Source organism: Manis javanica, chromosome 10 (genome assembly GCF_040802235.1).
Source record: "Manis javanica isolate MJ-LG chromosome 10, MJ_LKY, whole genome shotgun sequence".
In the NCBI taxonomy this organism is placed as follows: domain Eukaryota; kingdom Metazoa; phylum Chordata; class Mammalia; order Pholidota; family Manidae; genus Manis; species Manis javanica.
The window spans coordinates 28895805-28922791 of NC_133165.1; the positions used below are offsets into that span (position 1 = coordinate 28895805).

General features: G+C 53.7%; 1 protein-coding gene across 4 annotated transcripts in view; it reads right to left on the minus strand.

Annotated features, from left to right (window-relative positions):
* Window positions 1-26987, minus strand: part of FBXL18 (F-box and leucine rich repeat protein 18) — a 63002-nt gene that overhangs the window by 8562 nt on the left and 27453 nt on the right. For 3 of the 4 annotated variants that reach the window (XM_037007952.2, XM_017664201.3, XM_037007932.2), the window contains one exon: window positions 9531-14284. The exons of the other annotated variant lie outside the window; for it this stretch is intronic. In XM_037007952.2, the coding sequence (XP_036863847.1) occupies window positions 14128-14284 (157 nt within the window). In that variant the 3' untranslated portion in view covers window positions 9531-14127. Of the gene's footprint in view, window positions 1-9530; window positions 14285-26987 lie in introns of those variants that run through there. 4 annotated transcript variants of the gene reach the window in all.

A 26987-nucleotide genomic window follows, 5' to 3' on the forward strand; every position in this document is an offset into this window, starting at 1 on the left:
TTATGCACAAATATTAAGTTTGTAAGAACACTCATTATGGCTCTGTTTATTAAAGCAGAAAGCCAGAAACAACCTAAATGTCCAATCACCAGGGATCAGTTAAATAACTCACATAAATAAAGCTGTCACAAATCATGGTGTGGGAGATGACATGAGGCAGAACCACGAGCACTGCATTCACAAAAAGAGCATTGGGCAAAGTTGTTTGTAGAGCACAATCATTCTCATTCTAATTTTTTCAATATATACATACACAGGAAAGTCCAAAGAAAAAGTCTAGAAAGATACACTCTGAAATACCAGTACTGGGTTTATATTATTTTTCCTTTTGTTTAATTATATTAGCAATGTGTTTCAAATGAGCATTATTTTATCAGAAACAAAAGACTGGTTGAAAAAGCAATTCATTAGGATAATGGCAATTAACAGGAAAAATATGAACAAGGTACAGAAATAGTGCAAAAAAATAAGTGGCTGAAAATATGGAAGCAACCTAAGTGTCCATCAGTAGATGAATGGATAAAGAGAGTGGTACATATACACAATGGAATACTATTCAGCCATAAGAAAGACACAAATCCTACCATTCGCAACAACATGGATGGAGCTAGAGGGTATTATGCTTGGTGAAATAAGGCAGAGAAAGACAAATACCAAATGATTTCCCTCATTTGTGGAGTATAACAACGAAGCAAAACTGAAGGAACAAAACAGCAGCAGACTCACAGACTCCAAGAAGGGACTAGTGGTTACCAAAGGGGATGGGTGGGGGAGGGCGGGTGAGGAGGGAGGGAAAAGGGGATTGAAGGGTATTATGATTAGTACACATGGTGTGTGTGGGGTCACAGGGAAGACAGTGTAGCACAGAGAAGACAAGTAGGGACTCTGTGCCTTCTTACTACACTGATGGGCAGTGACTGTAATGGGGTATGGAGGGGACTTGATAATATGGGCGAATGTAGTAACCACATTTTTTCATGTGAAACTTTCCTAAGAGTGTGTATCAATGAATAAGAGTGTGTATCAATGACACCTTAATAATAAAAAAAAATAAGTGGCTCGTTCTGTTTGAAGGGCCAGGACCAAGGAAAGAGCTCCTCTGGAGGCTAATGTCAGAGTCCTCTGGATTCTGAGGGACACCGTGCAAAGCCTTCCAAAATCTCAAGAGGAGAAGGCAGAGGGAAAAGCCTATGCAGTAGACAGCGAGCAACTGGTACCCACATGTGTCCCCGAGCCCAGCTCATCAGGAAGCCAGAGCCCCAAGCAGGGCCCAGGGCCCTGATCTCACCCCAGACAGCAGGAGCAGCTTGTGTGGACACTTAAAGCCTCTGTGCTTTCAATCGTCTCCAGGTCCACGGAGAGCAACAAGTGCAAGCGGTAGCAGTGTTAGACAGCACACACTTACTTGTGTAAAAATAAAGGCCCTATAGACAAGAGTGCCTATAAACCAACACAAACATAGTAACAGAAGAAAAAAATCTCAAGGGCCTTTAAAATATATAAAAAGATGTTCATCTTTGCTCATAACAGAAATATGCAGTAAAATTACACTGAGATACTATTTTTCACCCACTAAGTCGGCAAAATCCAAGTTAGAGACCACCCTCTATTGGCAATACTGTGGGAAGCAGATACTCTTGGACATGGTTAGTGGGATTGTAAATGGTTCACCCGAACTCCGTGGAAGACCATGTGGACAGCATCCACCAAAACCGCAAATGCAGATGACCCAGAAATGCCACTTCTAGGCACCTGTTTGATGGGCACATGCACATATGTAAAATCATAGGTATTCAAGTTATTAACCTTCAGCGTCGTATGCACCTGCAAAAGATGGAAAACCACCTCCGTGTCCAACCACAGGGGATGGGTTAAATAAGTTACAATGCATCTGACCAGTGGAACATTACACAGCTGTCAAAGTGACTGAGGAGGTGATGGGAGCAAAACTGGCCGAGTCAGACCCTTTGAAGATTCACCCTCTGTAGAAGCAGTGATGGCAGAAATCATCAGAATCAACTTTTTTCAGACTCTGGAAGTTAACCAGAGGCTTGCAGCAGCCTGGGGAATGTTTATTCAAGAAAAACGACTGAATCTCAGCAGGAATAGCAAATCTCCATGGAGTTTTAACTTGCCTTGTGCCATCTCCCACTTGCCAGCTCAGTGCCACCCTTGAAAACCAACAGCCCATGTTCCTGGTCCCAAAAGGAACAGGACGGAGCCAAGGGCCTCCAAAGTCTCCTTCTCACAGGACTGGCATCCTTGGGCATGTCCGGTGGTTCCCCAGAAGTCCCCTTTGGGGAAAAAAATTGCCTTTATTTGATGTAACTCTGAGTTCACTCAGTGCTAAAAGCCTCTCCCTGGGGAGCATTTGTTGAAAAATATTTACAAACAAGGGTTTTAGCACTGTAGCTGCTCCGAGGCAGTGAAGAACAGCTGGGGCAAATAATAGACCAACCAAAATAATAGATAAATAGGTAATAAACAGATAACAAATAACAGACTAACCCAGAAGGAAAAACTGAGGAATGAGAGATGTTACAGGAGCTTTAAAAAGCTCTGACATACTCGGATCTTAAATCTTTGGTGGGCAAGGGGTCTTTCTGGGATCCTTGTTATAAGAGCATTAACGTCATTCTTGAGACCCTCATGACCTAACCACCTCCCAGAGGCCCCACCTCCTAACACCATCACCGTGGCAGGTAGGATTACAATATGTGCATTCTGGGGGGACACAAACATTCAGGCCATAGATAGCACTGTGTGACTCCACTTGTATGAGGCCCCAAGAAGTCAAATGATAGACACAGCAGGTAGATGATGGGCGCCAGGGGCTGGGGGAGGGGAACAGGGAGTCAGTGTTCAATGGGGACAGTTTAAATTTGGGAAGATGAAATGAGGTCTGTGGATGGACGGTGGTGATGCTGTACAGTGAGTGTTAATACCCCTGAACCTCATGCTTAGAAGTAGTTAAGGTGGTTTTAAAGGGGGGTAGTGTATGTGCATATTTGCTTGTATATAAAGAAACTCTAGAGAGAAGCATGAAGAACCACAGCAGCAGTTCCCTGGGTGGCCAGCTGGGTGGGTGAGGTGGGAGTAAGAAAAGGGCTTCTTACTACGACTGCTTAATGCTTTCTCATCACTGAATCACACCAATGTAGTCCTGTTCCAATAGTTACATCTAAAAATGAAATCAGTGAAAAGGAATCACGTTTAAAAATGAAGGACTGAATGAGCAGACCACTGGCTCCAGCTGCAAGTTTGCAGGCGATGCAGAATTCGTGGAAGGACACTGCTGGATGCACAGTGAAAGCCAGGCCGTGGGAAACCCTCCAGGTTAACCGGCCCAGCCTCTCCAAAACACTTTGCTTAGAAAAGAAAGGGAAGGATGGGAACCTCTGTGCAAGACCAAAAAGATGGTGCAAACTAAAAAGGTGCCAGACTGAGCCACAGGGTCCCAGGTGATGGTTGGTGAGGAAGCACAAAGCAGGTCGTTCGGGGCCAGGGAGGGAGGCAGGCATGGCTGGGCTCCTGCGTGGTGGCAAACCTGCTTCCGATACTTCATAATTCATCAAGGTGTCTGTTTTGTATGACTTTCTATATTGGTTTTTTTTTTTTTTTTTAAAGAAGAGGTTAAAGGACATACAGGCCTTCCACCCTCTCCCTGCTTGGCAGGGGCGCTGGCTCTGGGCCTTGGGCAGCACTGAGTGTCTCCTGGCACAGGGCCTGTGGCAGGTGGCTGGCAGTTAGCCGTGGCTACTGGGGGAGGGAAGCTGAGCCTCCGGATTTTGGGGAACCAAGGATACCACTCAAAAAGCTCATGGCTTCTCTTCTGTTGAAAACCTGGCCAGTGCCTTGGAAGAATTTCCTCAGGGGCCACCAAGGCTCTGTGAAATGCTCACCACCCAACACCCAGAGGGGGGAGCCCGGACCCACCCCAAGAGCTGGCCCTGAGCTCTCCTCATCCATCTAATTAGAGAGGGCCCAACTGCCCAGACTGCCTCTCGCCGGCTCCCGGGGGCCTGGATCCAGTCTCCCGTTGGATGGACCCCTCCCACAAGACCCTCTGCTAATGGCCCATGTATACTGGTGTTGGTCCAGATTTTGCTCTGCACAAACTTATCCTGGTTAAGGATTTTCTTCTAACCAAAATAGGTCATCATATCTTGTACAGTGTCCTGCAACTTGCCTTTGGGATCAATACACCATGAGCAATTTTTTGTTGTATTAGATCCAGACATAACCTATTCTTGTTGAGAGCTCCATACCACAGCATGCTTTCAAGGAAGTTATTTTTATTTACTTTGTTGTTATGTATGCATGTTGTTTTGTTTACATGTCACAATTAAGGTCATCCGTGACAACTGTAGAAGATCTGGAGAAAAAAGAGAATTTAAAAAAAAAAGTCACCAGATATCCTTCCATTGAGGAGTTGGTGGTCACATCTCTTCCCTGTCACTTGATGGCTCCCACGCCCCCCACTTTGCTGGCGGCTCTGTGAGCAGGAGGAATGGCAGAGACAGCTGGGGACGGCTCTGATGGGGTGTTCCTTTCCTGTTGCTAATATTGTATTAGTTACTACAGATTCAGCAGCTCGAAACAACACAAGTTCATTTCCTTACGGTTCTGATGCAGCTTCCACTGGGCTAAAATCAAAGCGCTGTCAGGGCTGCTTCCTCCTGGAGACTCCGGCAGGGAATCCGGTTCCTTGCCTCTCCCAGCCTCGGGAGGCACCCGCATCCCTTGGTTCATGGCCCATCTTCAGCAGCGCTGGCTGGCCCTTATGCTGCCATCTCTGCTTTGCCCCCTCCCCACTCCCGCCTCTACCTTCAGGGACCTTTGTGATCACTCGGAGCCCACAGGACCATCTCCCCATCTCAAAGCCCACTGACTAGCAAACTTAATTCCCCTTTACCTCGCAACCTCACAGTCACAGGATCTGGAGAACAGGACACGGATATCTTTGGGGCAGCTGTTGTACCCCCACAGATAGCCCAGTGTGGCACCACGAGGACCCAGGCCCAAGGCCTGTGCAGGTGACTGTGGGGGGGCCGGGGTTCTGACTCCACACCCCTCACATCCAGGACAGCCAACTGGAGACTGCGGCACCCCTGGACACTGAAGTGGACTTGGGGGTCATGGGGATCACCATATGATAGGACTTACATCATCTGAAATGTGCTAATTTTGGTGTATCTGAATTTGCCTTCATCATCTTTTACATCCTGCGTAATTAGTACATTTGAAATTAGGGAACTGAGCAGTTGGGAGGTGAGCTCCACATTTGAGGCCAGATCTCTGCAGAAAGGTGTGAAGCCCACACCCAAATAGAGCTCTGGTTCTACGGCCTCCTCAAAGATCCTCTCAGCTTTAAAAAATTCATACTTAGACCCAGAAATTTCACTAACGAGAGTCTCTCCTAAGGAAATAATTCTAAATATAGGAAAACACTCCAGCACAAGGATATTTGGGGCAGCTTTCCTTGGAAAAGTAACTAATTAGAGGCAACCTAATTGTCCGGCAGCGGGGGACCAGCGGGCATGTGACAGGGCATTTAGCACATCATTAACATAATGAGTCTGGAAGAACATGAGCAAAACACTTTTGTGGTGGTGAGCATAAAGCAGGACCCCAATCAGATGCCCACAGCTAGAGGTTTAAAAGCACGGAGTGAAGACTCCAAGACATGAAATGACAGGTCCCCGGAGGCTCTCTGGCTGGTGAGAATGTGGGTGATTTCTTTTCCTTCTCACTCTCCTTCTCCGAATTTTTCATATCTCCTGAGATGAACATAATAGAAAGGTTTACCTTCAGTTGAGTGGGCCGTATTCACTAATTCGTGTGTAACATCAGCCCAGACCCCTAGTGTAAGGGTATGGATGTGTGTGCATGTTTATTAGCATGCAGATGTGAATGTGTGTGTGTGTGTGTGTGTGTGTGTGTGCGCGCGCGTGAATAGATGTAAGGGCAGGAGCAATGAAGAACAGTGTATCCCTGAATACTATTTGTGTCTGGGAAGAGGGGAAAGGGTGGTGCCAGCTAGAGTGGGGCTCAGCCTCGGCCGTAGGCCGGGCCCCCACAAGTATGACTAGGTGTGAATAGGAACTAGATGTGGGTGTGAGTACATGCTGAGGGTATCCATGTATGTGCCACTGTTTGCATGTGTGTGCATGTCTGAATGAGCATGTACATGTATACGCAATGCATGTGTGAGGACATCTATGTGTGAATGTTGGTGTGGGTGTGTGAATTATACAAACATGTGAATCTGTTTCAGTGCTTGTGTAAATACATATGGGTACAGGTATGCAGGTGTGTGAGGGGGCAGGTGCTGAGGTGTGTGTGAGCCTGCAGGCATGAACTCTGTGTGTAAACATGAGTGTGTGTGCACAAGTGTGCATGCAAAGGCCTGTGAGCATGGCTGATGAGTGTGCCTTTGGCCCAGCCCCGGAGGTGGGAAAAAGGGAAAGGGTCTGCCCTGCAGGCTCAGCCCCCCAGCACCCGTCCCGAGAGGCCACAAAGCCTTGAGACATGTGGGCATCTAGAGCTGAGGGCCTCAGAGCTGGGGCGCCCCCAGAGCAGTGCACCTACTTCCTAGTATCTGCCTGGCTTCTCGGAGGGTGACCTGGTGGCCAGAGCAGGGTGCACTGTCACCCGCAGGAGCCTCCATGCCCCACCAGCAGCTCTGTCCTCACCCACCCATCCATCCTGCCCCCCCAACGGTGCCCAGCCCAGATCCAGAGCAGCTGCCCCGACCCTGGCCCCTCCACCCTGGACTCCTCCTCAGCCAGGAATGGGCCAGCAGCCCTGTGACCAGCCACAATGCTGAGCTGCAGAGAAGAAATTGCCAGGCAGGGCCCAGCCAGAGTCACTTGCTTCAGTATCACCAGTGTAGAAGCTCAGACGATGCTGGCCTTCCATGGGGCACGCAAAGGCAAGGAATGCCAGGCAAGAGGCGTTGTGCCATTGTTGAGAGAAAAAGGGAAGACCTGGGACCCTTCTGCATAGGGCTCCCTGACCCCCACCCCAGACTGCGGCCCCTTCCCCAACCTCCAGCCCTGGCCCCCTCCTGGGCAGCATTCAAGTGGCCTAGAACTCAGCTAGGTGGGCAGCTGGCACCTGGGATGGGCCAGCCCTGCCTCCACTCCCCTTTCTCCCAGTTATACCCTCCAATCCCCTGCCTGCCAGGAGCCAGGGTGCTAACCTGGGTCTGGCCCAGCAAATCAAGGGGTTCCAAGGCTGCTGGGCCTCCTGCAGGACCCGCCTCTCCTTCCTGGTGGGTGGGAGGTCTTCCCTTCTCATTCTGGCCAACTCCCACTTGCTTTGCTGCGGGCAGCCACCAAAGAAGGGGCAAAACTCACATGTGGCAACTTCTCCACACGGCTCCAGCCACAGATCTGAGGGGAAAAGCCAGAGGAGTGCCTTCTGTGAGCCTGCATGGAGCCTGACCTGGGTCTGTGATGGAGACACACTCACTGACCCAGCCTGGCCCGGGGCAGGTAACCGCCCACGGACCCCCCAAGCCTCCATGCCTCATCTGCAAACAGGGTCCTGGTGGCCCAGGGCAGAGCCCGACATGCGGGTGTAGGCGTGTGAGGGGGCGGATGCTGGGGGTGTGTGAGGACTATACTGCTCGCATCCTCCACCGGACAGTCAGTCCTGTGCAAAGCTCCTGGTGACAATCAAAGCTTTTTTCCATGCTGTCCCTCCCTCCTTCAACCTGACTCCAGAGGCTTCCAATGCAAGCCCTCCAAACCATGGCCTCCTCACCTTTTCATCTCTGCCACAAAGAGCAGCTTTACTGGAGGTCATTTTGATTTCTTCTGAGGCTCAGCAAATCGACAAAGGCCAAGCAGCTTCACACCCTTGGTCAAGTCCACATGCCGGAGCTGACCGACCGCTCCAGGCCATCTGCTCAGGAAGGGCGTGGGAATGGGAGTCCTCCCAGAGCGGTGGGCGGCCCATGCACTGCACCCCGAGAGGCCCAGGCAGGGTGAGGCCTTGTCTCGGGGTGCATGGCAGCCCCACATGTCCTGCTATGATGCACTTGCTAAAAATGCAGCAACACAACCCCATTCCATATGCTCTCGCAGAAACCAAATTGGGGGTCTTGTCCGCTCCCCTTGACATGGCTGACCTCTGAGATTGTCTCAATCAGCAGAGCACGTGGAGGTAACGCTATGGGACATCCAAGGCTAGGGTACATCCTCCGGGTCTTCTTGGGACCCAGCTGTCCATGCTGGAAGCCCCACTAGCCACCTGGAGAGACCACATGGAAGCCACACATAGGCATTCTGGCTGCAGGTCCAGCTGAGACCTTAGTTGGCAGCCAGCATCAACCACCAGATACCTGAGTGAAGACGCTTCCGGAAGACTCCAGCCCCCACCAGAGGCTCTGGGCCCATCATGCTGCCCTGATACCTGTCCACAGGCACCAGGAGCAGCTCCCAACGGCTTTTACACCCTGAGGTTGGGGAGGTTACTGCACCCCACAGGTGTTGGAAGGGAAGGCCACACCTGTCCTCCTGTCCAGCCTCCCCAATGCCAAAGGTCAGTCCTGCCTGTCCTGGGAAGGTCACTACCGACTCCACGAGCACTGTCCGGTTTTCTCAGTGGCCCCAGGACAGAAGCGAGCCATCGTGAGTGCCTGCCGGCCAGGGTGACAGGCTCACCCCCAACAGGGAAGGATTTCTGCTCAGATGATTCTTGCCTCAAGGACCAAGCCAGGAGTTCAGGAGGCATCGCCAAAACCTCATTGGCCACCAGACAGGGCCTGCCCTCGCCCCTCTGCCCTGCAGGTCCCTGGGGCTCTCCCTGCCTACTGCCCCTTCCAAGTCCAGGACCCCACCCCTCCCAACACCTGCCCTGGTCTCCCACCCCAGCTGCCACCTTCCACCTGCTCCAGGCTGCAGCCAGTGTCCCATCCTAGAGCCCAGGTCTGGAGAAGGAAGGTTCTGTGTAAAATTGATGCTGCTGATAAGCCAGTCACAAAAGAGCCCAATTTAGAGAGACAGAGAAGGGTGGGTAGGGGTGTGCAGTGGGGACACACTCTCAGTTTGGGAAGATGAGAAAGTTCTGGAGACGGATGGCAGTGACAAGCTGCACAGTGTGAATGTACTGAATACCACTGAATAGGATGCTGAAAAGTGGCTGAGATGGTAAATTTTGTTATGTCTATTTTACCACAATTAAATGTATGTGTGTATAAAATAAAAACAAAACTGACTTGGTCCCCACGGCCCAGGGATAACACCACTGCTGACTGGGGCCCTGCTGGCCACAGTCCCCGGACACTGTGACTGTCCAGGATGCTGCCAGGCCACCTGGAGCCCTGGTGCAGAGCGCACTTCCGGCCCCTGGCTGCCAGCCCCGCCTGGCCTCTCACTCTGCCTGCCAGCCTCTGCCCACCCAGCCTGCAAAGGCCCCGTCAGTTACTTCCTGATGGCCCCAGGCTGAGGGCCCCTGGGGCTGGGGAGGGCACACAGGGCAAAGGGAAGGGAGTGGCCCTACTGGAAGGACCACTCAGCACCTGGTTTTCTAAATCATCCACTTTATTTGAAATTTTTCACATGCCACAAATTTACATGAAAATACCCATTCAAAATGTAATTTGAACACAAAATTCAGGAGTGAGCATCACCAGACAGATGAGGTGGTCTGCCATGGAAAGGGAGAGCATTTAGCACCTGGTCACCATATACCATGAGACCCCCCCAGGCGAATATACCCCTACCCCTTAATAACATGCTGAGTGCAGCTGTTTGGAGCTAGAGCGGCATGTGGACAGCCAGTGGTTGGAGGGGCAGCCCGCGCTGGGGTCGACAGCCCAGTGAGTGTCAGTGCCCACTGCACACCTGCTGAGACTACCTCTCACCCACCCACCCCTGGCCACTGGCTAGCCAGAGGCACAGCAGGGAGGCCTCAGCTCACACCACTGGGGTCAGCAGGAAGCCAGGCCCCCAGGGGGAACAGAGCAGCAGCTTCTGCTCTGACCAGTCTCCCAGGGCCCGGCCTCAACTCCGTGACAACATGACATGCGGCCGACAAGCCGCCCTGGATCATCCACATTCCCCGGGACCAGCTGGCCTGGAGGGGGACGCAGCAGGTGCCCTGACCCTGTGACATTAGTGCTAAACCCACACTTTGGTAGGTTTTGAAAGGGCTTTACAAAGGAACATTTAGACAACACTGGCCAGGCTGTGTGGGACAATTTTTTTAACTTCTGTGGGTATTTGTTCATTAAGCCCAGTCTTGGAAACTTCTAATTAGAAGCCTGTGCCCTGAACACAGATGAGGCCAATGACCATCACAAGGGGTGCCCTCTTGTACAATCTGGTCCCTTTTCTGGCAAAGGGACAGGACAGATGGGGGGATGGGGGCGCTCAGGGATGAGGCCACGACCACAGTGTACCTGCACCCCGTCATGTCTCCATCATACCCACAGGAGGTCTCCATCTCCCTCGCCTCAGGTTTATGGCTGAAACACACTGCCAACAGCCATGGTGTGTCCTCATCCACTAATTTATTTCTCACTATTTTTCTTACAAGGTCTCAGCAATTTTCAAATTGAAAAGGAGCGCATTAACAAGGGCAAGAGAAGCAGGGGCTGCCTGAGCCCCACGGCAGCTGAGAGGCCAGGGCATGTCCACAGGGCAGGGTGCCATCTTGCCAGGCAGAAGGAAGGGGTCTTGGGAACCTCCGCCTGCCCAAGGGTTACAGGCTGCCTGTACTGGTTTCACACTGTCATCAGCCAACAGAGGCCCAGACCCCTCAGCTCCTGCAGCCCTGCTCCCTGGCCCAGCTTTCCCAGCCAGGCCTCCACCACGCGTCCATCTGCACCTAGTGGCCTGCAGCGCCTCTGGCACAGGGCCAGTTAAGAGAGTGCAGCCCTCAACCACCAGCCCTACAGAGCTGGGGGATGGGGGTAGGGTCAGTCCCAGGGATCACGACAGGAAGAAACCTCCCAGCAAGTGCAAATGGGCTAAGATCTGTGTCCCTCTGGCCCCTGAAGGGCAGTGGACACACAGGAATAAAACCCTCATCACAAGACAGTGTCCCTAATTCAGCCTCCTTGGGCCTGGAAAAAAAAATACTTGCTCATGAAAATGAGAAAAGCCAGGTAGCAAAGCAGGGAGCCTACAGGGCTCTGCTTTCCTTGGGCTCAAGCTTCCTCCCCTGGGGAGCACTTCAGACCTGTGGCTAGGCTGCACGGCAGTGTGGTAGCAGAGCTGGGGCCAGGAGCAGGTAGAGCCACAGGACCGAAAGGATCGGGTGGAGCATGGCAGGAGGGCAGCTGGGGGCTCAGGGGCTTCTCCTTTAACACAGGGATAAATGCCCTGATCTCTCCCTCCTCCTTCCCATCCCTCTTACCCGTGTGGTGGTGTGTCTCTTACACGTGCACATGCACACACATGCATATACATACACAAGACAATCACACCAGTTGTGCACATGTACACAGCAGACATTCGTGTGCACACACCCAGACACGCACCAGGCACCATGCACACACACATGCAGGCCCCAGTGCTGCCCAGGCCCCTCTCGGCAGCAGCATATGGTTCACCGCTTAAAAGCCCAGTTCTGCCAATTGGGGACCATTAGGGTGGGTTCTTTCCCCAGCAAAAAACGACGCAGAATATAAATTGCAATTAACACCAGTGCCAAAACAGCACTTAGCAAGAATAAGCACATTATTAACATCTGGTGAATCCTGTCTTGGGTGTGGAAGCAGCAGAAATTCTTGCTCTAAGTAGAAGGATGGTTGCAGGGGACCCTAAAAATGCAGGGTCCACTGTTTGGAAGCTGCTTTCCAAGGCAGCTCACACCCCCAGCCTCTTGTGAATGGCACCGCCCAGCCCTACTTGCTGGCATAAATAATTTTGCTGGTGAAAACTGCTTGCTCATGAGAACAGGCCATTGAGTGAGAGTGTGGACAGTCACAGACTCTGGGTAAATTCCCAGCAGAAGATAATTCCCTGGCCAAAGAGCAGGTTGCTCTGAAAGGATGGAGACAGGTAACCAGAACTACCCTAGCCCCCCAGCATAGATATGGCCTGGCTCATGGGAACCCTGGGGACAGACAGGCCAACTGCCTGGCTCCTGGGCTACATCCCCCTGCCAGTCAGGCTGCAACAGGTCACACCTTTGTTTTGAGGACAGTCCCCACACCCCTTTCCCAGCACCCTTGCCTGGTGGTCTCCAGAAACCAACTGAAGGCTCCCCGGGGCCCAAGGCAGCCCACCCCTCAGCCTGCAAGGCCAGGAAGAGATGGGACCCAGGATGTGGCTCTCAGACTGAGTTGGGACCTCGAAGGTGACCTCCATTCACCTGGAGGAAGCCTGCAGACAGCCTGGCCAGGACACGAAGAGCCGCCAGGTGCAGCCCAGGGCAGGGAGAGGGACCCTTATGCTCCAGAACAGAGCCAACCGCACCGTCAGCCAGAAAACTGGGGAGAGGGGAAGGGCACTCCCCACTCTAGCCTGCAGACACCCTGGCCACTCAATCAGGGCAGACCAGCAGAGCCAGAGCCTCTGGGACCATGGATCTGCCACACTGGGTTCCTTCAGGGCCTGACCCCAGGAGTGCTCGGTTCCTACAGCCGCCAGCAGGAGGCCTCCTGGACCCCCTTGGCCTGGGGGTAGGAGGCTGCTGAACTGTTTGCCCCTTGAGAACCCAGGGAAGGGCAGGCAAATGTATGCCCAGGGCCACAGGTGCTTTAATAGGTAAATTGACAGGACATGCTACAGATCAGGCGACCATCACCATGGGAACAGTAGGCAGACAGGTGGGTAAGGGGCCACAGAGCTAGGATAGGCACCAGGAGTGAGAGCAGGGCCTGGTGGGCTCCACACCCTCAGCCCAGAGAGGGAGGGAGGCCAGGGTGAGAGGCACAGCCCCATGGGGATGCTGGGGTCAGGCCTTTTTGGAGACCAAGGTGGCCCTGATAATGCCCAACATTCCTGGGAAGTCTCCCGGAGCACTTCTGAGAGCAGCTGGGTCAGGACTCCAGGAGGAGGGAACCCACCCATGGCCCCCCAAGCCGACCAGCCAAGGGGATGGGGGGATGGTGGCTCTGGGGGTCACAGCTGAGCAGACAGAGGCAGTGGGATCAGCAAAGGTCTAGGCCCTGGACACTGGGAGGCAGTCCTCATTTTTGGAAAAGCTGTGTTTAACTTTTTTAAAGTGCTAAATAAAGCTATCTGAAATGGTACTTAGACCACTACTCTGGCCTTAAAACATTCTTTCTGTGTTTTAACATTTCAAGTTCTTGTAATGAAGCCAGGGATACCTATATTTCCCCAGAAACACAGATCATCACAATTCCTAAAGCTGGATTCCATCAACTACCATAGCAGGCCCCACTCCTGGGCCCCGACTAGCAATCCCAGCCCCAGGGGCAACCCTGCCTGGCCAGTCGTCCACAACTTCTCTGACATCATCTGGCTGGAAACATATCAGAGATGTAACCGGGTTAAAACGTGTCTCACTGGCAAGGAAAGCCCCAAATCTGTGACGCGGGCTCCTCACACTCGCGGCTGCCTGAGGAAGGGGGTTCTTGGCACGCGGCCACCGGCCTCCCATAATGCTCAGTGTGGATGTTGTTCAGGGTCAGCACATCTCCCGTGTACACAGCCAGCCCCGGTCCCAGGCTCCCCTCCACGGGGCTCGGGGCAGGCGACCAGGAACAGGTGAGCAAAGGGACTCCCAGGGCCTGAGAAGAGGAGCAGCACTGGGCCTGCGGCACTCTGGGAACCTGGCAGTTCAAAAACACCCGGGGCCAGGCCCCAGAACACCCGACAGCGGGCTCTCTCACCTCGTGCTCCTTGCCATCTGAACCCAAACGCCACCGAGCAACGAGTCCTCAGGAGAGGAAGCCTCAGAAGGCCCCAGGGAGGCCAGGTGGAGGAGCCAGATGGCCAGGAAGGGGGCCTCCTTCCTCGTGACCCACCAAGGGGTCCTGGTGCTCAGCAGGCTCCGGAGGTCTTCAGACGGGCAGCGAGGAGTAGAGGTGGCCGAAGCAGGGGCCCGAGGCCACATGCCTGTCCAGGACAGCCCTGCCTCCTTGCCACAGAGACTGACAGAGATAGTGGGCGGCAGGCAGAAGGCCAGGGCTAGCTGTCCCTGTCACCACCACAGGTTTGGTGGCTCCTCAGCCACTCTGCTTTTAAATAAGGTAATCTCATCCAGGTGCACCATGGGGACGTCCCGGATAACATCAGTCAGGCCCTCGTGGAGCAGAGGGAAGATGACGACGTTCAATGCGGGCCGCTCGGCCTGGAAACTAAACCAGAGGCAAGCAGTTAGTGGAGCCCAGGGACACATGGAGGAAAAGGAAGGTGTGGGCATTCACACCATCAGGGAGCCTCCTGATGCAGAAATGTCCCACCAGGGCCTTCCTGCCAGGGTTCCAGGACAGGCGGTGAGGGGCAGACAGAGGGGCTGCCACGCTGCTGTCTGGGCACAGGAGAGGCGCCTGCTCAGCTGCACAGAGGAATGGAGGCCGAGCAAGGCAGCCTGCTAGCATGGTCACTCAGGGAGGTGCAGAGCACAGTGTGTTGGACAGGCCACTGCACTCCTGGGGGCTCTGCAGAGGTAAAGCATGCCCAGGCAGCTGCAAAATAGAGGCCTCTGGTCACCAGGTGCTCCACAGCCAGGGTGACACCCTCAGGGAGTGGAGCAAAGGCACAGACACCAAACCCTCGTGCCCGCAGGCCACCCTTGAGGGACACAAACTCCCAAGTCAGGTGAGGCAGCAACTCTGCCAGGATGTAAACCAAGGCTGCCACTAGGAGCCATGAGCTACATGACAAATGGCTGTCAGGCTACTTTCCCGCCTTCCCACCACACAAGGGACAGGCCCCCACGAGAAGTGCAGGTGTGCAATGTCCATGGAATGTCTGCGGGAGCCAGGGACTGTGCTGAGCACCCACAGGCGTTGTCTCACGTCGCCCTCCCCACGGCCCCAAATGGCCGGCCAGCGCAGTACAGTGCCCAGCCTCCCTCCCACCTGAGGTCCCTCAACCAGCCAGTGGCAGAGTGGGGCCCCATTCCTTCACACTGGCCCACCCTGTGCAGCAGCCTGATGCCGGACCTAGGAGCCCAAGGTGAAGCGGGGACACAGCGGCCCATGTTGCAGAAGGAAGACGTCCAGACCCCAGCTTCTGTCCAGGGAGAAACTTCTGTCCTGAAGGTTCCAGAGGGCAAGGGACAGGAAGGCGCCCACATGACAGGGAACTTGACCTTCAGCAAAACCAAGGTGGGTCCCCTCCTCCCCATGCCTGCTCACGGAGAAGCCACAGGCTCAGCCCCTCCCCGTGGCCCCAGAGGGCACAGCACTGGATTCATGGCATGCGTAAAGTAGGCTTCAGAAAAGGGCTCGTAACACTGATGTTCTGTCAATATGGATGCCCAGGAAAGGCCTCCCAGCTCTGCACGCTGTTCCTGTCTGTGACCATGAACCTCATAGGCAAGTTCTTGCCTGCAAACCTGCTATTGGATTTACTTGACTTGAAAACAAAATATTCTCAGATGTGGGATGTGCGTGCAAAGTTTCCTTGCTTGCCTGCCTCCTCCCCTCCCTGGCGGAGTCACCTCAAGCTCTTTACGAGCTGTTGTCAAGATGCTAAAGGCGGATTAATTTCTCACCAAGAGCCAGGAATGCAGCACTGCGGCCTGGGGTGGCTCTGGGCGGCTGCAGCCTTCCAGGTGAGCAGGCAGACGGCCCTTGGGGGCCTGCACAGAGGTCCCTGAGCAATGGGTGAGGTGTCACCACAGAATTCAACCCCACGGCCTTCTTCAGGCTTACACCTGGATACCCTGGATCCACAGAGCACACCCAGGCATCCTCCTGGGAAAGCCCATCCTGGTCTGAGGAACCTGCGCAGCCCCCCTCGGCTGGAGCCCTGCCGTCCTGCTAGCCGGACAGCCAGAGACTTCACGCAGCTGGGCAGGCCTTGTCCGTGGTGAAGCCTAGAGTCTGTGGCAGCAAAGTGGGGATGACGGCAAAGGCAGAGGCAAAGATGGTTGGCGTCCTTGTGCTGGGCTGGGGCTCCCTCTGGAGGGCAGGGCCCCACCTGGGGAGGCGAGGTCGTGGGGCCTTGAGCTCTTGGGAGCTGGTGAGGGGGCTCGTGTGCTCCAGGGGTTCTGTGTAACTGGCGTACGTGATATACTGCATTTTTGTGGAACCAATATAGTTTGAGATTTAAGTAAATAGAAGCAATGACATAAAACTCTTCCCAGCTACTCAATTTAGGAGCCAGGCTGGTACTGACAGCAGAACAGGCCACCTCTCAGGACTACTCTGTGGCCAGGATAATCCCATCACTACTGTGAAGACCCAAGGCTGCAGCCTCTGGCCTGATGTCACCAAGGGCAAAATCTGGACCTGAGAGGTTCCCCTCTGGGCACAGGCATGCAGGCCCCCACAGGGACATCCTGGTGTGCCCCCCAGGCCCCACACTGCCCTCAGCCATACCCCATATCGTCCTGGGCAGCAATGCTGGCACAGGCCATGCACCAGAGGCAGCACAAGGTGGGAGCCCTGGTTCCCCTGGAATTGTGCAAATTCTTAGCCAGGAATCTCCCCTGCGGGCAAAAGAGTCTAGCTCTCTGGAGCCCATGCACAGGCCTGCCTGCTCACCCTGAAGCCCGGCACCTGCACACCTGCTGCCTGGCTCCTACAAGAGGCAGCAAGAAGCAATGGCCAATGGGGTGGGGTGGGGGGTGAAGGGGGAAACCCCGTGGAGAGCAAGACCCACAAGAGTCAGTCACCCAGAAAGGCCAGCCCCTCCCGGAGGGTCTGAGGATATTCCCTCAAGGCCTCCAAAAAGACAGAGTTTAAGGACAATTAAACTATACTTACACTTTGCTATTCATAATGGCTGAAGGAATGTACAGCATTGAGGACAAATTTCTACCTGAGGCTGTTAAAAAACAAGGTATCTAAAATGGGGCCTCAGCTACCCAAAATATAGTCTTTGAGTGCTCCAGGAAGCAGACAATATTTTTTGTTTCTTTGTTTAGAGAGAGTATTACAGAAACGTGTAGAGTGCAGGCCGTTGTGGTGCTGGGCGCGCCGCTCTAACCTGGCACCCCTCCCATCTTGCCAGGCACCAGCCATGGTGGGCCCTGCCCACCTCCTCATCCTTGTCTTCCTCTTTTGTGTTATCCTGTTATATTTCACATACTTGTTCCAGAGGTGGCTGAGGTGATGTGTCAAAATACAATCTGAGGCAGGCTGGTTGTATTTCCTTACATCCCTACATGACTGTGAGGCAGTCGGGACCCTCCATCCACTCGCCCAACGAGAATAAAATGCCCAGCATGCCCCAGGCCCCTGTGCCCACCTGTCCCTACAGCGGTGTCTAGCCAGCAGGGCTTCATATCTATTTAGCTGTTTCCCTGGAAAGACACAATTGAGGAACTCCTTTTTTACTATATCAATAAGCATCATTTAATACAGTCATTATTTCTGAGTTTTTAACTGTTTCCTCAGAATAAATCCCAGTAATAGGGTTAGGGTCAAAATATACGAATATTTTTAGACCTCAAAAGAAGCCTACAATGGACTCAGACACCAATTAGGGCCACAGTGAGGGGCCGGCTGACCTCCCACCCATATAGGCCAGGAGAACGCTGTTCTGGAGTGACTAACCAGGAGGACTCCCGGACCTACTAGGGCCCCTTGATTTTATAAGCGCGTCTCCTCTGCCTGTGGGCCTTTCAGAGAAGCAGAGAGAACTGGCTGGGTCAGGCACACTGGGCTCCAAGCTTGTCGCCAGCACAAGCACACGGGACTCCGGAAGGTGTGCCCTGCGCAGCTGCCACACTGAACCAGCTCCAAGCCCACCCCTGCGCGTGAGCACAGGTAGGACACCAGGCACCCCAAGACTCCAGGGTACTGCAGAGCTGGAGAGGGGTGGAACTGGCCGGATCATCTGAGAAACACCTGCTGGGTGTGTTTCTTTGCCTGAGAAACTAGAAATAAAATTAAGGTTGACAGCCTCTTCCTCTCAAAATAAAGGTCTTTTAGAGCCAAAGGAGTAAGACTTCTTATAAAAACCACCTTAATGACTACCTTCAAGAAGCACAAAGGTGGATGGTGGCCGAGAACAGAGCCAGCCTGGAGCTGGTGAGGGAGTGTCCACCCAAGGGTCAGGGAACTCAGATGCTGCTCTGTGGAGGGGTGAGGGGAGCGCCTCCCAAGTCCCCCACTAAGCCTATGGGGACCCAGAGCTGACAACACGCCCCTCACAGCCGGAAAGGCCACCACCAAGAAAGAGTCCTTGGTGCTGGGCAGAGGTCACCTGCCAGCCAGCAGGGGCAGCCACAGCCACCAAGGGTCCTGGAAATTGACCTGTGCCTTGTCTAATCAGTGAGCATTTTTGACACTGACCAGGAGGGGTGGGGAGGGTCACAGGCAGGCCCCCAACATTCCTCCCTGTCCCACCTGCTGGATGCTCATGGGGCCCACGGCGCCCAGCCTGAGGCCTACCAGCTCCCTGATCCAGCCCCATGGCTGTCCCCACAAACAGCCAGAACTTGCCGGCTACCAAGCTTTGAGTCAAGGCAAGGACTCCCCAAGCTGAGCCCTCAGGAGAGCCGCCCTGCTGGCCTGGTCCTCTCCCGTGACACCTGCGGACCGGCATTCCAGGTGGGAAGGACAAATCCACTCCAGACACATGCCATGAGACAGCTGTGAGCCAAGGCGATTTGCAATGAAGTTCAACTGCCCCCTTCAGCAGCAATTTAGGCTACAGAACAGCGCTAATTCCCTATTTTAAAATCCACTTTCAATTCTAAAGCTCCCAGTGTTCCCAGACTTAAGACTTAAACAACTAATCGCTCCATCTGTAAACTTTACTCATTTCTAAACACGTTCACAGAACACAAACACAGACAAGCCCTGCAGGTTTTCTGGGCATTAAGTGGTACATCTGAGCAGGAGGCCCGGGAGCCCAGCCCAAGCTGGGGAGCCTCAGGGCTGCTGTGGTGGGGAGTGGTTTCCTCCAGCTCCTGCGACTAGGAACCCACCTCCTCTCCACCCAGGCTGGTGCTGCTGCCTGCCAAACTCACAAGCCCACATTCCTCGCCGGCTAAGACCAGGCCGGGCAACACACTCCAGGACTGCTTGGGGGAAGAAAGAGCCTCAGAGGCAGAGATATGACCCAGTCCAGTAGGATGCTGGGCCCAAGTCACACCAGCCCAGGGGGATGGAGGACAATGCCAGCTCCTGCCCAAGGCATGGGAATCCTGGCACTCCCAAGAAAGGAAGCTGCAGTGCTCCATCCCAGGCCCCTCAGGCTGATGGTAAACATGGAAAGGCCTGGAAAGGCCAGGAGCAGATGAGGCCCCCCAAGGGTGCTGGCACGGGGAATGCCATCACTTCTGGAAGCCCTTGGCCAAGCTTCAGAACCAGCATGCCCTCATCTCAGACGGGGAAGTCAGGGCACACAACTTGGCTGCCCCACCTGCCCGCCTCTCTGCAGTGGCCATGCCACTCCGTGGGATCACCGTGGAAGATTACGGGAGGCAGAACGGCCTTTCCGTACCAGGTGCCTGCTGGGCCGTTCACTCACAGGATGATTACAGCAATCCCCACACCTCACAGAGCTGGGTGGCCCCATCTGCAAAGACAGGACCGTCAGGGGGACCCCCATGTAACAGCCACCAGGGCAGCAGAGCCGGCAGCAATGCCATCACCAGAAGGTCAAGCAGTGTGGGAGGCACGACAGTGGCTGCTCTCTCACAGATGGGAAACTTGGCTCAGAGAGGGAAGCAGTTCACTCAAAGTCACAAAGCCAGTGACTGAGGGCCAGGAGGTGAGCCTGGCTTGTGGGACCTGAGGGTGCAAGGTGGGTCTGACCTCAGCAGCATGCCACATGGACCAAAGCCAGGTGTTGCTCTGCTCAGAAAACCACAGGGAGCCGGAGTGCTGGCACGGCCCTCGGCCAGCCTCTGAGTGCTGCTAGGCTTCGCCCAGAACCCCAGGAATGGGAATGAAGGCATGAGCAAAAATCAGAAAAGCTTTGAAGTCCCCTTGGAAGGGGTCCCTGACCGATGCAGTGTCTGGGAAAGTGGGCAGCAGGGGAGGCCTGCATGGCATGGAGAAGAAAGCGGAGAGCCATGTGGCCCAGCCCGTCAGTCCTGACAGGCTAAGCGGACCACGCGGCCCCCATGGTGGGCAGGCCCTGGCAGGGTGGCTATACGTTCCTAAGTCGGCTGGGACAAGATGACGCAGGAGAGACACGAAGTGCAACAGACAGAGAAGTCAGGAAGTCCCTGAGGCCAGGAGGGAGGTGGGAGCGAACACCCCAACCCAATAAACTTGGGGTGTTCCCACAGCAGGAGCACCAAGCGAGGCAGGCAGGACAGCCACCTTGTTCCCTGGGAAGGCCAGGAGGGCCTGCTGGGGCCACAGGAGTCGCTTCTCTGCATGGCACAGTCCCAAAGCCTAAGTCCAGACACAGCCTTGGGGCCACCAAAAGGGGGAAGATGCAGAAGAAAGAACCCCAAACCCAAACCTAGGCGAGGTTACCTGCCACACGAGGTCACAGAAAGGTCAAAAGGGTTAAGTTTCAAACTTGAAAGAATGAAGTCAAGACAGAAGAAAAAGAGAGAATTAATGTTGGTCAGGATGCTGGGCAGCTGGACATACATCACCTCCTGCTGTGGCGACTGCCTCCTGGGCCAGACAGGATGGGGGTGGAGGCAGCCTGCCTGAGGCCAGCTTCTTTCTGAGAGGCAGGTGTGAATCCACACCCAGGTCCCAGGGGGCCAGAGCGGCAGGTCTCAGTGCCAAAACCAAAAAGGACAGGACAGCAAGAAGGACCACCGGGAACCACCCGCTGGGACGGATTCACAGGCAGGACAGAGGTGTAAACCGCCCAGAGGACACTGACCCCGAAAGAGGAGACCCTTTCCCAGAGGCATGACTGTGACAAGACACGAGCTCAGCCGGCTGAGTCACAGAGAAATAGGCAAGACCTTGACGCCACCCAGGTGAGCTGGCAGGTGGGCAGCAGAACATTCTGGGGCCAGTTGCTTGCTCTCGCTCAGTAACTCTCTCAGCTTGAGGCAGGGGAAGGGTGAGAAAAAGAAAGTTCTCAGGAAAAGTGGCAGCAAACTCAGCCTGTCCTTGGCAGACGCAGGCACAGGGTAGAAAGCAGGAGAGCTCAGGGAGCGCTGGTTACCAAGCCAGGGCGCCACCTGCCGGGGACCTGCAGAAAGGCAGCTGGGATCCCACTGCGCTCTAGCCAAGGCCTGACAAAGCTGCAGAGACTGGAAGGAAGGCCAGCAGGTCGCCTGTGCACAGCAGAGCCCAGAGCTGCCCAGTGCTGCTTTCAGGCCAGGAAAGGCTTCTGCATGCCACGCTGGGCAGACCCACAGTCGGGGACACACTGCAGATAACTGTGGACAGAAGAAGCAATTGGTGAGCACAGGCAGCGAAGGCCACCAGGAAGATGCCCGCACAGATGCACACCAAGGTGTCTCCCCAATTATCTCTGCAACTGCATCCTGGCCCTGCTACCCGCAGCACAGCTGGAGAAGAATGGCTCTCAGTAGCCCTTGGTCTAAATACAGCCCTGTGAGCCTCAATAGGACATGAGGGGATCAGGGTGAGAGCAAGATGCCCTTACAGCCCTGGAGTGCCTCACACAGCATGCAGCATTGCCTTCTGAGGGGTATGGGTGTCCCTCTCCCCTCTGCACATAAACTCCCGTCCTTCCAGAGCTAGGGTCCTGGCTGTACTACTGCCCCACCTCTTAGAGCCTGTTTCTCATCTGCACACCAGGACTAATGGCATGTACCTCACAGGGATTTCACAGGGTATGAACAAGAGGCAATACACAGTGCTGCCACAGAGGGAGTGCTCAGTAAAGGGGCGCTGGCACGGCCCCCAGCATCCAGGACAGGGGGCCCAGGGCAGAGGCTAAAGAATGTTTGCTGGGGGCGCACACAAAAAGGGGCCACACAGGTTTCTCTACACTGCAGGCCAAGAGCACCATCGGTGGCGCTTAGCAGAGGACCCTGCCACGGGCCTGGGCCAGGAGCTGGGACACATGGCACAAAGAGACTGCCCAACTTCCACCCAGGAAGTCCACTTAACAAGGAAGGCCTACCTCAAGTCTGGTCAAAGAGCATGCACCAAGCATTAGCAATCAACAGCTCTCCAAAACTGGCCGTGACCAGTGCCCACCAGGGCCACCAGCACTAGACCTGGCTTGTGCTAGGGGATGCAGAGATGCCTAAGAAAAGTGATCGCACAGTAGCCCTCAAAAAATCATGATCTAAAGGGGTATGCAAAGATGGTAATAGTATTTGGGGGAAAGTATTATGGTACATAATACTTATGATGCCCTAAGGGGCATGTGGTATGTGGTCCCAGGGCCAGAGGAAGGAGAGCACAGCCCAGCAACAGGTCACAAGGACAGGCCATGAGGACAGGACAGGCTGCAGGCAGGAAGAGACAAGGCAAAGAGGAACTTTGTGAACAGAATGGAGAGAGAGAAAGAGAAGCTTAGGGCAGGGCCTGGTGTTTAGTGCCAAGTCCAATCAACTGGCCTGGAGCACTGTGTTGGGAAGGATTTTGAGGATCAGGACAAAGCAGCCTCCTACTGATGCCTGGGTGGGGAAGAGGCTGTTGGGACCCTGTGTTCTCATAAGCACAGCTCTTAGGAGTGCTGGGTGCCCTCAGAGGTTTCCGCTTTGGAGAAGGCCCCTGTGCATACACAGCAGGAAAAGCAGCGGCACCAAAGCTGGTCCCTGCCTCTGCAGGAGCCCACCCTTCAGAGCTGAGACAGGCAGTGTACCACACGGGTCTACCAGAGCCCATGGCCCTCGGCACCAGGAGGGGCCGACGGGCCAGTTCAAGCCCTTCAGTAGAATATGTCCACCAAAGAGGGGTCAGCTCCCCAGAGTAGGAGTCCCTGGGAATGCAGTGTCCTGCTGCAAGCTGGCGAGGGCAAGGACATGCCAATACTCCTCCTGGCAGCTAAAAGGGCAGAGCTGGCACCTGAGAACACCAGCCTTTGCCTCCTCCTTTGCCAGCTGCCCCCTCCCAAACTGCTGCCCTCTAATGCAAAGCCCACACGCCTGATGCTGTACAGCCTGTATCCCATCCAGCCCTGAAAGCCAAAGCCACCAGTGGGCCTCAGCTCCACCTCACAGGATGAGGACAGCAAGATGGTGAGCAGTGACCACCCCCAACCCCAACACCTGGGCATCACCCAGGTTCCAAACTGAGAAAACTCAAGGTCCAAAATAAAGAAAGTCAATGACACACAACAGAGTCAGCTTTATGCCAGGCCAGAAACCACCATGCCATCTACACGCTGAGTACCAAACAGCTGTAAGCTTACTGACACCAAAAACCATTCATGATATAGTATTAAATTTTAAAAATCAGAGTACAAAACCCTATGATAACCCCTCTCTGGGTCAGCTGGCCACAGTGATCTCTGGCTGGTGGAACCATGGGGAGCTTTCAGTTAAAAATAGCCTGACACATAGTTTAAATTTTTAGAGGTATTATAAACACATATTATTTTACAACCAGGGAGAGGAAATCCTTAGCTAAGCTTTTTCCTGAGAAATCCTACAGGAGACCACAAAGACAACAGATATGCTGCCAGAGCAGACCTCCTGGCTGACGGCTCCTCTGGGGATTCTGTGACTGGGGGCACGGGCGTCTCCTCTCTGTCACCTCCCCCACCACCCTCAGGACACAGAATGCTGGAGGAGCAAGCTGTGAGTGTCCACACTCACCCCCGTTTCAGGAGTACTGCAGCACTTGCTGCAGTGTCGCTACCGCTTCACTCCCCAGCCCAGCCGCTAGGGCCACGTTCTCTCCTGGACGCATTCCTCCTGACCTGCACGCAAATGCTGGGCGTCTGAGTCCAGCTCCAACTCCAGGAGTGCCCCGCTCATCAGGGGAGACGGGGCCCTCATTTTCAGGCAGGAAGACCACACCTTTACAAAGACCCCGGTGGGCAAGGAGGGGAGATGCTCCCCGAGGAGGGAGAGCCCACATACCACTGCTTCTAAATCTAAGCCAAGTGCAAAGTCACTAAACAGACTTAAAAGAGCTTCCTATAAATTTATAGAAACAGGAAGCAGCACAAAACTTCCCAGAAGCTGGGGAGGGGATGGGCACTTTGTGTTCAACGGGTACAGTATCAGGCTGGGAGGGGGATGGAGGTGACGGACGCACGACACAGTGAATGTGCTCCATGCAGCTGCCACTGTACAGATGCATCTCAGAGATGGCAGGCCTGGTGCCACAGCAATAGAGAAGTAGCACTATAAAGTGAGTCAAGTATTTTTGGTTTCCTAGTGCACATTAAAGTTATGCTTATGCTACACTGAAGTGTAGTAAGGTGTGTACATACTTTAACTTAAAAAAATATTTCACTGCTGAAAATGCTCACCATCATGTGAGCTCCCAGCAAGCTGTAATCACTGATGACGGACACTGTCACAAACACAGCAGTGATGAAAAAGTGTGAAATATGGCAAGAATTCCAAAGTGTGACATAGAGACACAAAGTAAGCAAGTGCTGTTGGATAAATGGCGCTGGCAGACTTGCTCGATGCAGGGTTGCCACAAACCTTCAATGTATAAAAAAGTACCTGGAAAGTGCAATAAAGTGAAGAGCAATAAAATGAGGTGTGCCTGTACACTTAAAAATATTTAAAATGATAAAGTTTAAGTATATATATGAAAGTCTTTAAAATTAAGAAATATTTTTCTCTCGTATTAAAAGAAGAAAAAAAAAATCTTTGCACCTCCTTCAGCATAGATGTGAAGGGTTAAGGTTGCTGGCTTAAAACCTCTTCTCCCAGGATGGCTGCAGACAGGGCCGTTGGTAACTCCTCAGCCCCACAATATTCCCCACCTTTTAGGCTAACCTAAGGCAGGTGAGTGGCCCCATGTCAGGTAACTGCAGTCAGTGAGTGGAAACTCAGATCCTGACCCCTGCCCTCCCAGCATACGTTAGAAGCTCAGGAACCCTGAGAGGATCTGCACTTGACATTCGCTGCCCTCACACAGCTCACCTGGAGCAGAGTAGTGGGCTACAGAGGAACAGACAGGTGCGAGAGGCCATGCAATTTGGGGCATTCTACTGAAGGGGAGCCTATGAACACCACCTCAAGTCAACTGTTCTCCCACAAATTTTAGGCAAAACCGAACTCACCATTTCCTGCTAGAGGGACAGCAAATACACACCTGACCAAAGTATGCAGCAACTTGCTTAGTTAACACATAAGTGGGGTCTGCACTTACAGGCCTCTGAGCCTTTGGAACCCACAGCAGTCAAGGTCACGTGTGGCAGTCCCTGGGGAGATTCATAGCCACCACTCAAAGCACACCTGGCTGCATTTTACACATGAACCAACAGGCTTTGATACCTGAGATCTCAGACCAGGGTACAGGGCAAGTGGCAGATAGAAAGAGAAGCTTTGGCAGTACAGTGGTGGCAAAGATGCCACTACTTATGATAGCAGCCCGAAACAATGGTGACACTGTCGGCAGGAAAAACCAGGAGAAAAAAAGCCTCGGGCCACCTGACGCCGTGGGCCCACTGACCAAGTCAGGGGCCCCAGCCCAGCCTCTTGCAGCTGAGGACGCCACTGGGAAGCACTGACCTTGAGCTTTCCCCTTTCCCTCTCCTAAGAAGCCCAACAGAGAGCAGAGGATTAAAGATGGCGGCGTGAGAGGTGAGACAGAGGCTTCCTCCTAAAACCGCACATAGTATGAAAATATAATTAATACAACTAATCCTAAAAGAGCGCCAGGAAGGAGGACTGCACCAGACTGCATACACCTGGAGAAAAGAAGAGACCTCACAGAACAGGAAAAACATACCAAACCTGTGGCCTGGCGGGACCCAAGCCCTTCACCCACCCCAGCTCACTGGCTGGAGGAAGAGAAACAGAGCAGTGAGGGGGTGGAGGCCTAGGACTGCTGAATACCTAGCTCCGGAGATCTGCTCTGGGAGCACAAACCTACATTTCATGGTGCTTTCATGATACTCTCATGATTGGGGGATTGGAAAGCTAAGACAGGCAGAATTCCTGGAGAGACTGAGATTCCGGCCACTTGTGGAAACCAGGGATCCATATCCAGCTGCTCTGGGAGGAAGGGTGGGCAGTCTGAGAGACTTCCTAACAAGCAAGCCCTTAGCAGGAGGGCTGCTAAAGGGGCAAGGATTGCACAGAGCTTACTGCTCAGGAGAAAGGACAGGTAGACAAAATTGTCTGGGTGCACTCTGCCCAGCAGATTGGGAGCTTTCACAATTTCCAGGTGCTCCAGCTCCCTGGCTGGCTACACAGCTCCAGCGACCCCCTCTATGATAGGCAGCCTACTGCACCTTTCTCCCAGTCAGCCCCACCTGGCTCACAAACCTGCAAACCCTACCCTGGCATTAGGACAGCCAGAGGGAAGATCTGTCTACAGCAACTGCAAATGCAAGGCATAGAGGCTTATGTGCTCAGCCCACTGGTTCAGGCAGTGGAGACAGGCATAGTGGCCAGGCAGCAGGAAACAGCTCTTTCTTCCCCCTAGGCACCAATATCACTCCCCTGCAACCCCCAACATTGCTTCAGGAACTGAGCAGCTCCAGAGAGTAGAGCTTCTGGACACTAGGACACTAGAGGGCGCCATATACAAATATGAAACACCAAAGGAACCCGGTTCATAGTAAATAACCCCTGAGAAAGATGACATGGACCTCATGACTCTTCCTGAAAGGGAGTTCAAAATAAAAATCACTAACATGCTCATGGAGGTACGGAAAGATATTCAAGAACTCAGGAATGAATTCCAGTCAGAGATCCAATTGTTGAAGAGCACAATGGAGGGAATTAAAAGCACATTGGACACAGTGGAGGAGACGATAAATGAAATAGAAACTAGAGAAGAGGAATACAAAGAAGCTGAAGCACAAAGAGAAAAAAGGATCTCTAAGAGTGAAAGAATATTG